General features: G+C 44.8%; 1 protein-coding gene across 4 annotated transcripts in view; it reads left to right on the top strand.

Annotated features, from left to right (window-relative positions):
- MTCL1 (microtubule crosslinking factor 1) overlaps nt 1-12,058 on the top strand; it is a 111,070-nt gene that overhangs the window by 51,163 nt on the left and 47,849 nt on the right. For all 4 annotated transcript variants that reach the window (XM_075084700.1, XM_075084699.1, XM_075084702.1 and 1 more), the window contains exon 4: nt 7,469-7,528. In XM_075084700.1, the coding sequence (XP_074940801.1) occupies nt 7,469-7,528 (60 nt within the window). The remainder of the gene's footprint in view (nt 1-7,468; nt 7,529-12,058) is intronic.

Below are 12,058 nucleotides of genomic sequence, written 5' to 3'. Positions count from 1 at the left end.
GTCCTGATACAGAGACTACAACCTATGTGGCATTGCTTTCTAAATGCTCATGGTGGCAGAGACTGAGCTGACTCTAATGCTGCAATTGGAGAGCAGGTATCTAACCCTGTGTGTATACTGCCGCCTTCATCTTCTCCTGAAAAAACAAAACAAAACATTTATGTCTATAATAGATCACCTGTGCTACAGGAAATTCCGGGCTGCATGTGCATTGATCAGCAGTAAATGCTCATATATTGTCTTCCTTCAGCAATGTAAATTCCTAATCCCCTCTCTGAGCACTACCTGGCCTACAAGTCCAATACTGTAAAGCCAGCCCTGTCAGCGGCTCCCAGTTGAAAGGCCTGTGACATTTGCTGCAGTCCTTCAGAAAAGATCTGGGCTTTAAAGCATTTTTCAGGGAAGAGAGAAAGGGGAGGGCAGTTCATCTCTATTTTCAGGCAGTCTGCATTTAGCGTTGGGCGATGCGGCAATGCCGAGCAGCGTGATGCGGATGGCAGATGGCCAAGGAGGTATGTCGGGGGCTCTTTCCAAGGGTTTGCTTTCTCCAGCAGTTGTCTAGCTTGCCCAGGCTGTTGCAGTAAGAGTTGTCCCCAGAGCAAAAAAAAAGGCTTTAAAAAGTCATACAAGTTGTTTCATCTTCTCTGGCAGTTTTGCTACCCCAGTTGTGTCCAGAGAGGCAGAAAGAGAGCCCCCCCAGCTGGCAGCACTGGCCACGGGACCGGACACCATTTCTCGGCGTGCTGAAGCGTGTCCTGGGCTTCAGGCACCAGATGCGTATCATTACATAGGGTTTTGTGGCCAAGGACAAGTACTATTCCTGTTGGCAAACCGTTTCAGGATAGGTCTGTTTCTGTGTGTATATAGTGCACAGTGCATTTTTCACGGGCTCTCTGCTACGATATAACACTAACGAGATAATTACAGGGCTCAGGCGGTGTCAGCACAGCACATACCGCTCGGATTAGGCCTGGCTCTTGAACGAGCTCTTTCCAAAGGGGGTGCAAGCTGACGTGGCTCATGGCCCCTTTGTGGGGACCAGGAGCAGGCTGGTGCTCAGTGACTGCAGCTCAGCTGGTGTAGGGGAATTTGGGGTGCTGCTCCTGCCTCCTGCGCCAGTGGGGAGGGGAGGGTGGATGGTCCCAGCTAGTACACGTTACTGTGGGTGTTACGGGCGTAATATGGTGAGAGATGGAGATGTAGAGGCCTGGCAGCCAGCCCCTGCTGCTGGTCGGTGCTGTTGCCGCTCCTGCCTGGCAGGTTTGCAAGGGACGTGCGGCTGTGATTTCCTCCTCTGGCACAGGGGCTGGAAGCGAGGTGATGCCACGGCAGAGGGCTAGCAAGTGCACCTGTGATGTGGGGGCTAAGGGACAGGCACAGCAAGGGGAACTCAGGCTGTGCAAACGGAGGGGTGACAAGGCTTGGAGGGATGTGTTTGCTCCTGGCACAGCAGTGTGACAGCACTGGTACATCAGGAAGGGGAGAATCGCTGCAGAGCGATGTGCCTGGCTTCTTTCTGGCTTTCTTCACCTGAAATAGGACCAAAAAAAAAAAAAAAAAGTCTGGTCTCAGTGTTATAATTTTCTTTATATATTGTGACACGTGATATAATTTAGATATTTTATGTCTTTAACAAAGCAGGAGAGACAGAGATTTTTAAAATACATGTTAATGAATTTAAGAAGTTATTAAGAAAAACATTTGGGTAGAAGCACTGCATAAGACAGTGATACACCTGTTAGAGTTTCTGATCTCAGCTGTCTGTTGCAGGGTTTAATTTTTGTATTAATAACAATTAATCACTAATAACAATTAATCTATTATTAATAACAATTATTACTATAATTATTGATCTCATCATATTAATAAACATAATTATATCGGTTTCAGGCCCTCTTGTCAGCCTCCACTGACCAAATATTAAGAGAAATGGTGTGTTGGGAGCTAAACACAGAGCTAGCCCAGCTGCCCCCCATCCGGCTGAGAGCTGCCATCTCACCTTCCAGGGCTTCACACAGCAGATGCAACCCTGCTGCTTCCCTCCCCACAGCATGGTCCCAGACCTGTCATACCAAATTATTTGTAAATGCCAAGCCAGATAATATCACAACAGTATCAGTGTACATACGAAAGGCACCAGGAAGCCGTGAGAGACAACCAGTGCCGCGTGTTAGCGGTAAGAGGCAAAAGAAAGAGGCTCCTCCAAAGCCCCTGTTCATAAGCTTAGCACAATAGAGTAATGCAGCGTTAGAGAAATTTAAGCTGGTGCTGAAAGCTAGCGTGCTTTACTGCTTTTTTACTCAAGGGATGGCTTTTATCCTGAACTGTAATGCTTATGATATTTCAGACATGGCTTGCTTTGCTAGGTCATGTGAATGATGAATATCGCAGTATTTAGAGGTTTCTAGTAAATGAAACACACGTGGGAATGAATGCAGATATAGATCACTTGCGTCAAACCCAGCTTTATCAGGGCTTGGTGAGATATCTTTTTCAAGGGCCTACAGCAATTGAAAAGCAATTAGAATTTCATTGTTTTTTCCAGTTGCTTTAACCATCCCATAGATACATAGGAAAGTCCACATGGAAAAAGCTGCCACCGTACTTTCACTGCACAACCATTGTAATACAGAGCATGGGATGGCAGCAAAGCAAAACTTCAGTTGTATACTTGGAATTTAGAGACACTTCAGGCGTTAAGAAAGAACGGCAAGCCACCCTGTCCTACCATTAAGAAAGGGATGTTGCTACAGAAATCGGAGATGCTTCCTTTTCACCGGTCTCCTTTCACCGAGAAGATTCCAGAAAGCTCCAGTGTGATCACTGAAAGCAGTCCCTCCTAAAGAAACAGGTCATGGTCATGTGCTTTCAGTGCTGCATTTGTTAGAGGAGTTATTCATTAGTGGTTTGAGAGTGACAGAGCTCTGCACAAAGGGTTTTTCTTTATCTACCAGCCTGGGCAAGCGGGGGTAGCTCTGAAGCAGTGAAATGAGAGGGAATCATGCACCCCCTCAATGTCAAGGTCTGACATTCCAAAGCTGCAAAAAGTTGAGAGGGAGACTGCCTGCAGTGGCCAGCAGAGCTGGATTTGTGTGGACGGGGGTTGGTGGAGAAGGAGCACAGAGGTCCCTTGCTTTTTTCATCTTCTGCCATAATCTTCCCATGTGGTCCTGCACAGCGCCTGGAAAATGCTGGCAGTGAGGCGTTCCTGAGCAGTGATTAGAGATGCAGTTAATGAACGCTGTTTTACATCACTTGGGGATAAATCCACCTTCAACCATCTGTTACAAGTGGATCTGGTTTTCTTCCGATCCACATTCATGCCAAGCAGAATTACCTTCATTTAAATCACTGGTGTTTCTTGGAGAGTAACCTCTATGAAAGAGTTGGTCTATTGGCAAGGTCTCCTAATGAGTCACATACTGTGGGGCAGAGATTATGTCTCCCTGGATGTTTTGTTCACTCCTGAATGTGTTGGGTCTCAACAGCTAGCAAAAAGTTAGCTGCTGTTATGAAATGCCAATGTGCAACTCTCAAACTGTTAGCCTTGCAGATACCAGTGATCTGAAAGCAGTCTGCTTCACCTAGTGCTGTATTTAGAGCAAGTGGTTATGGTCACTCATGCATTTTTTTTTAAGTACTGTCAGATCTCTCACAGGCAGTATTTTCTAATGAATGCAAATGAAAACTGTGATTACCCATTTCAAAGCAATTGGTAGCAAGCCATCTTTGCACATGGAACATTATTTATACAGCGCATAAGCCCCAGTGATGCTCGTGCATAATTCCTCACACATCACAGTGATAGAAATTGCCTTCAGGGCCAGACTTTCCAAGCCAGCCTCTCTGTTTTTAAGTTGCAGACATTGTCACTTCAATGACTGACTACTTGATTTTGCAGGTTCAGTTTGATGCGCATATGATAGCAAGCCCACGCTTGCCTGCAGATGCCAGACTGCACCCAAAATGACTTGCCTCTCTTAATAGCAGTGAATAAAGTGACAGGCTGGCAGCTCTTAAGGACTTTTGGTTCTCTCTTCTTATTTTCCAAGTCCTTCTCTACTGCCGCCTGTTCTCAGCTCTATTCTCAATCCTACTCAGCACTTGCCTCAGTAGGAAAACTTGGGGCATATCATGTGTTTACACGTATGATTGCTCTTAACTCAAACTTTATTTCTTGTCCTCCTCAACCTCTAATTCCAGTGCGTTGACTTCTGCTTGCTGTTCCCCACATGGGTGGTCTCGCTCTCACGGCTCAGTTTGCAGGACTCTTGTCAATGTGTTAAAAATGGAATTCACCGAAAGACACAAGTTATCTCTTCCTGTCTGTGCTAGGCTCCTAGGGAAGGTGAAAATAATTGTGCCTCTTCCTGCTGTTAATACTGTAGTTGCTGCATCCAATAATCTTTTGGAGTGTTTAACTTTTAAAGCACTGGGCAATTTATTACCCCCATATATTAGCTCTCCTTGGAAGCCGAGAGGTACGGGGACAAACTGCAGTGAAACTGTGAAGGTAGGAAATGTCCGGCGAGTAACCTCTTTCCTAAGAGACTGTGTTAATCAAAGGACTAATAAAATCTTGTTTAACCATCATTGAAAGGCTTTTTGGTAGATGGCCAACCCTGGTTGGTCTCTTGCATATAAAAAGGTAGTACAGTAATGTTCCTTCTAGCATTAATCCATACCAGCTTCTGACGCCAATTTCCTCTGCATCAAAGAGAAATGCTCCTTTATTGCACCATTTTACGTTTTAAAGCATTTAAGCTTGTAGTGCGTTCCACCTACTTCTTTTTGCAGCAGCACTCTCTGCCTTTAGTCCTACTGAAGTACCAGCTATATCAGCTGGCATTTTGCACACGTCTGCGGCCTGGTCCCACAGTGGTGAAATGGAGATCTTTCCTTGCTCTCCTACAGGGCTTAGGGGGTTTTGGCCAGGCAGTCCCTTGTTGCCATGCCTGTCTTTCTAGTCCTCCACTGACACGTGGGCGGGAGGTTTCTCCCTGTAATCCACTGGTAGCCCCCAGAGGTAAATATCCTATTATTTTTCTTACACTGAGGACAGACTCAGCCTAAGGTTGAGTCTCAGCATTATGGAAATACAAACCACTCTCCCAGCCGAGCACTGATCAGAAGGTTGTTCTTACGCAAATCCAAACAGGACAGTGTGAAAATGCTTAAAGCGAGGTCCCATCTCGGGCAATATGTTATAAACTTTTTAGTCTGGATCTGTGAAATAAATTTTTTCAGTGAGGAGTGGAACTTACACCTTCCAAAGCCAGATCGCTACCTGCCTCTCAGTGTGTCTTCCACACCTCCTACCTAAATTTTAATTCCCTTCCCATTACTTTCCAAGTATTATCCTGTATAACAGAGCAAAGGCTTTATTACTTTCTCTTGCACAGCATTGTCCGTGTGTTTTTATCACTTAGCTTCTCAAATTGGATGGGTCTAAGTGTAGCCTTTTGCTTATAGGTAAGAGCAAGAGGTTTTTAGGATTTGACACAAGGTTTTGGATTTCTAGCGTGCTTGGTAGCTGTTTGCTACAGTCATGCCTTGAGGCCTCTACAGAAATTGGGGGACTCAACCCTGACTCTAAGAAGTTACAAATCAAACTCAGCAACCAGACAACCTCCTCTTGCTTGAAGTCACACGGAAAAGCAGTGAGTGTGAGGGCCAGGGCTATGCCCTGTATCTCTTCAATTGTAGTAACCCGTCTTGCATGCTGGGGCATGATGCTGCTGGCTGGTGACTGCCTTCAGTTACATATCTGTTTCCAGAATAACACCACATTTAAAAAGAATGAGAAAACAGTAACTGTTTATCTTGGCTGAGCTTGTGTAACAGGTTTTCATATGATGTTTTTAGTGTTTAAAATATTTTTTCATTAAACTGTTTCAGTATCCAAAAAAAACCCCATTTCTCTTACTCAGCTTCATTAGTTATAGGAAATCACTGGATTAAAGTAGAGAGCAGATTAGCAAAAAATAAACGGTAGTATGTCTTGGGCATATGGTGCCGCGTATGAATGGGTTTTAACTACTTAACTGTGTATAACAAAGAGCAGAAGGAGAGATTTGTCTTAGTGTGCAATAATTATAATTTGCAGTAGCTGTGTAGCTTAACAGTCAGAAACCGCACAGCCACGGAGAGCTTTCAGTTAGGATTTGCATGTGGTGTGTGAGCCTGTCCCTGAGCTCACATCGCGTTTTCTGCCAGCTGATGGCTGGGCACGAGACTGGACTTAGCTAATTAACAGGATGCCTCTCCCTCCTTTCCCTTCCTCTTCGCTGGGCTCATGGTTTGGAGCGCTGGGTTAGTGTGGGTTACAGAGACCAGGATTTAGCCCGTCAGACACAGGAGCCAGCACTGGTCCGGCACACTGCTCCATTGCACAGGCCAGAGGAGAGGCACTCTGTGGGCAAGCCTCTGACAGCCCAGGCTTCACCTCAGGTGGAAATTGTCCCCTGCAGAGCAAACATAAACAGAAGTAATAAATAAAAGAGGCCACAATGTCAGGGTGATTGCTAGGGAGTATCAGCCTTCAGGCTCTGGGCACAGACAAATACAGCCTGCTTTGAATTCAAATGACTCTGTAGTTTCTAGCGCCCTGCTTTTTTTTCCTAATAGCTATCATTCCCCTCTGATACTTCAACCTACAAAAGTCAAATTTATGCCTTTTCTAAACAGACCCAGCTCACAGTGGTTTGACCTTGGTCCTGAGACACAAGTCAGTGCGAACACTGGTAACGTCCTGACGGTGCTCGGCCTCCCGCTTCTAAGGAAAACTGTCCTTTTCCATTTGGGTTCTGAAAACCAAGCAGTGGTGGGGACATCATTTCCATGTCTTAAAAAACTGCTTATAAAGGGATATAAATATTTGCAAAGCCAGTCAAATCTGATTTATACAGTAAATTCAGAAATACCTGGAGAATTACCTGGTCTTTGTCTTGAATTACCTGGTCTTTGTCTCGACTCCTCAGTACACTTGCTAGCACGGATGAACTAATAATGTTACGCCACATAGCTTAAACATGCATGTCCTTCCCTTTTTCTGGGGGGTTGCTTTTCTCTGAGTTTTCCACAATGTGTTTCACATCCACTGCGAATAACATTCTTGGAGTTCTTCCCTGGATTAATCAAACATAAATCGTTGCCCCATGCAAAAAGAAAGTTTTGCCAAAAATTGTGGTGGTCCAGAGAAGAAAAGAGGGTGGGTTTTTTTCCTCTGTGAACTTATAACTCTTTTTTTTTTTTTTGTGGGAAATTTTGTGCACTGAAAAATTCACCAACAAGGCCCCGATTGTCTTGGTTTTTTAGTGATTAATACACAAATACAAAAAATTAAATCCCTAGCTGCTCAGGAGAATATACTTGCTTTCTCCTCGATAACTTCTATAGTACTGAGCCCTGCGAGGCTTGCAGGCTTCGTGTTTAGCTTATCAGTAACTCAGCATTGCTTCTATTGCAGAGTTCCCTGAAGAGAAGAGGCAGCAGAGAAATGCACAAAGAAAAAAAGGCCTTTACCCAGGTATGGTTTTTCAAGAGCATGCAACTTGCAGCAAAAGCACACAATTAAACTCCAGATTTCTTTTTATGGCTGTTGACAGGGCTATCGGGCACATTAACTAGAGTGCAATTAGGCCTTAATCTACTGAGACCTCCCAGAGATAATGTAGAAGCAATTTAGGACACAAGTGTGATCTCTAAACCGTGCAGCTTCTCAGGCTCATTGTGCTTGTACCCATAGATTCAGGCTGCAGGTTTTCTGCAAGAGAAAATCACCTTGCCTCACAAAGTAATTGGATCGCAGCTTAGGGACTAACTAAATTTATACATGGTGCCAAAGATTTTGTGCTAATGAGCATCTTGGCAGGGAACACAGTTGACACACTGCAACGACACCTTGCGAGCATTTGTGTTGCAGCCCTGGGTTTGATATACCGGTGTTGGGGGGGGGTGTCAGCATGTGAACTTGTGCTCCCCCAGGCTGAGGTACAATACAGAGCCTAAACTACCTACTCAGTCTGCCTTTGCGCACCAGTTTTCTTGAAATCCCATAGGCTGATCCTTCTCAGGGAAGCAGTCTGCCTGGTTTCCTCGGGTTTTTGTGCTAATTGTAGGACTTAAAGCTTTTCCCAGCACCCATACGGTTACTTTATAGCTGGAGAGATGGGGATAGTGTTTCACCTCCCTTTGAAAGGAGCCAAGAGCGACATCATGCCTTCCTTAGAGAAAGGTTGCACCTCCCTTGCTGCCCCCTCGGCAGGCTCAGTGTACGCAGCCAAGACCCTAGAGGTCTTCTCTGAGTCGGTGGAGTCTTAAAATCCATTGATTTGTAATAATAACCGTAAGACATCATTAGAACATGTTGCACTTGAGTGGGTAGGGCAGGCAGCTGAGTAGGTAGGGTAGGCAGACCAGGGGTTCATGGTGGCTGGGGGCTGCTGCTTTCCCAGGACACAGCAGACCAAGCATCCCCACCAAGCCAATACAAGCACAGCTTAATCAGACCTTAAAATGGGGCACTGGGATTTCTGCCTGCAGTGCCTGCTTTGGAGAATTATTTAAGTCATCTGTCAGGTCAGAGAGCGTGTTTTTCTGCAATTCTGTAAAATATATGGATGAAATATATATATGCCTGCATACATGCAGATTATAGATGAAGCTACATGAAGGCAGGGTTGTGTCCACTGAGGTTTGTGGGCGGCACTGTCCTTCCTTTCCTCATCCCTGGAAATACAGAGCAGTGCAGAGGGAATGGATTCCTTGTGCTTGCTTCCTCTGCCCAAATCCAGGCATTAACAGCAGCTGTAGTTTGCCTTGGAAAGCCTTAAAAAGGACTTCATGAAACTATCTGGGTAACCCTGGGTCAGCTCTGCTCCACTCACAACGTGGGGAAGTGATCCCAGAAACCATGCTGGGAAAAAAAAAAAACCTTTACGCTGTAAACACACGTTGTAACTCATGCAAGCAAAGGATTTGGGCTTGAAAATGAAAACCATTGCAACAGCACTGTGCAAGGTGGCCATTAAGTTTTCTTCAGCAATTCTTTAGGGTTGGAAAGACTGAGAAGCAATCTTATATATTGACACGGCCCAGCCTATAAATGTAAGTCCTAGCTATTTCCCAGCTCTAGGGTGCTTCCCAGAGCTGCCTCCAAATCTGGGTATCCCTTCAGAGGAATGTGCTGGTTGAGACCTGAGCTCACCACAGCAAGTGCCCGACCCGTCAAACAGCCATCGGGTCCTGTGCCATGGCCGAAAAGGGTTAGTACAGACACAGCCCAGGAGGTTCAAACACTGCTTTTCAGGGACAGCCACCCTAAATACATCAAATAAGTTCAAATACCCATTACGTGTTTTGTGACAAGCAACCACAAACTTGGATTCTGTGCATACACATGCTTGCAGATATGTATAGAGTATGGCAAGACCGGTGTTTTTACTTACTGGGAGCTCATCATGAAAATTGGCTGGAACGTTGCACCCACCGCAGGGCACACCGAGTAAATAATACCTGTGAAATTGATTGTCTTGAAGTCGTGTAAAAGCAGAACTCATAGTAGCACTTACCCACCTCTAGCAGTATTGAAGAAAAAAAGTTTTTATTCAGCAGAATTGCAAAACGGAGCTTCTTGGAAAATACCAGGCACCAGGCAAAACACAAAGAAAAGTGGTTCTCCAGCGCAAGGTAGGAGTGCTGGCACTCAGCCAGATGCTTGGGTGCTGGTCGTACTGCCCTGTCGTCGGACTTGCAACCCCAAAACCGCTTACCCATCTTCTGCCTGGCAGTTCCCTTGAGCTAGTGGTGGTGGTAGAGGAGATGGCGTTGGTCTCTATCTATCTTTGTGTCTTCTTACCAGAAAAGAAATATCGTATCTGGGAATTTTTGATCAGCTCTTCATTCTCATCACATTGACGTTGCATAATAAATTTAAGTTCGTTCATTTAAGTCTCATTTCTTTATCTCCACATTCTGCATTTGTCTAAATTAGACTGCAGACTCTGTCAGGAGGCATCTAGGATTTTTCTTTCTGCTTTTTTTTCCATTAACATCCCCCTGAAGGGCCATGCAGAGCTGTGATGCTATTGCATGCAAATAATCACTATCAGTAATCATTAATTCCCATTTATCCTTAATGATCTCTTAAAGACCATGACTAGAGCCATGAGTGATGGAACATTTTTGCACTGTCGTTCCTTCTTTTCTTTCTATACAGTCTGCCTTATGTACACCTTTTAGGAAAGCGTCCACATGCTGGATGTGAAATACAGTCAGGCTGTGCCATAGCCCAGCTTTCTGCCCCTGGGATTTGAGCTTTGAGCCTCTTGTTCCTCCAAGACGGTGGAAAGACTGTATTCTTCCCCCCACCCCCCGCCCTTTTCTTAAATTGTGATTTAACTAATAATGATCTATTCTTAATTTTTGTGATTTGGCCTCTCTTTATTTTGCCTTATATGTCAAAACTCTACTTGCCTATGTGGGCGTCTCGCCCTCTTGCTGTTTCTACCTGGTTTCAACTGATCAAGAAATTGCTGATATTTCTGTACACAAAGTTTCAGAGGGACAGATGCATGAAGGTTGGAGTCCTACCCTTCTGGCATGCTTAGATTTGGCTGATAAATCTCTCCTGACCATTCTTTTCCTTTGGAAAAAAGCTCTTCAGGGAATGGGATTTTCAGTAGTCATGTTCCCTGGCAAAGAAGCAGGGAAGACCTAGAGCTTTCTCACCTTTCCAGACGGGATCGTATTTAGTAGGCAAGATTAACATCCATCAGCTCTGTTGTTTTGTTTGAGGCTTGTATTTGTTTAATGAAAAACAACTCCTTTGTTTCAGCTCTTGTGAAAAACAAAACTTACAAATGTGGTCCTTTTCTTTCATGGACAAAACCTAGCAATAAAGTAATGCCGTTATAAGGAGTTAATGGTGGTTTTGTCCTGCTACAACAATGTGCTAACTCTGCAGATGCATTGAGTCGTGCAGTGATGCCGAGCAAAAACATTGGGGCCCTAACCCCAAACCCATCAAAGCCTTTCCCTTTTCTTCAAAAGCTTCAAAATGCTGATTGCGTTGTCCGAGTGTGACTCGGTGACTGTTATTTGTATTGCTTGAACCACAGAGGGCGTCAGGCTCTGATCCGTGGGTAGGAGCGGGCCCCTAATGCTCCCAGCCAGGGGAGAGGGGTGCAGGCAGGCTGGCCTTCCCCACTGGCATCGGTCCAGCTGCCTGCAGCCAGGGAGGTGCCAGGCGCCAGCTAGTACCACTGATGGCTGGGATCTTGCAGCCAAAGGTAAACAAGAAGCATGGGGAAAAATGCTGGATTACGAAGACAGAATAAGGAAAATGTCAGATACTAACATTTCCAAGCTATTAACAGATAAATAAATAAACCAGAGTAATCACCCCACCTGTGAGCTCTGAAGTGCAGCACTGGTCTGGATGTAGCCTTCCTTGTGATCTTTGTATTCCCCTAAAAGCAAAGCCTACAGCTGTGGGGATAAACTGATTCTCAATGAGTGGAAAAACAGAGGTAATGTATTGTGCAGCCCCGTACAAAGATGATGCTTTAATCATACAGCCTTATCCAGCCAGAGTGACTCCAGTGGAGGCTGCATGGAGTTTTGCCAGGTTTAAATCCGATACTTAATTTGCAGTTCTGAGTTATAAAGAGAAAAGCAATTTGCAAATATACGTGCGAAGAAGAGGTGTGTGTATGTGAGGAGATGATAGAGAGGAAAGAAAGCTGGTCTAGAAGACCAGCTCTGCTCTGATCAGTTACATGCATCTTGACTGTATTCATAGAAAATCCACATTTCTGGTGCCAAAAACACAATGACCAGAGTTTTAGTCAGTCAACTGATCAACTGATTGTGGTTGTGGTTGAGTCCTGGAAAACCACATATTAACAGAAACCTGGATATTGTTTTCCTCTATCATGTTATTAACATTTAAGATAACTTTCTTGCTGTTTAGTATTTTAAAGTTCCAACCTGCAACAGCAGAATCAGTAAGAAAGCTGACTGAGTTCAGAAGTATACAGCCAATTACTTCTGTGGC

This window comes from Phalacrocorax aristotelis, chromosome 2 (assembly GCF_949628215.1).
Source record: "Phalacrocorax aristotelis chromosome 2, bGulAri2.1, whole genome shotgun sequence".
Classification (NCBI taxonomy): domain Eukaryota; kingdom Metazoa; phylum Chordata; class Aves; order Suliformes; family Phalacrocoracidae; genus Phalacrocorax; species Phalacrocorax aristotelis.
Note: the sequence above shows the minus strand (reverse complement) of the source record. Positions and strands in the feature narration are given on the sequence as shown.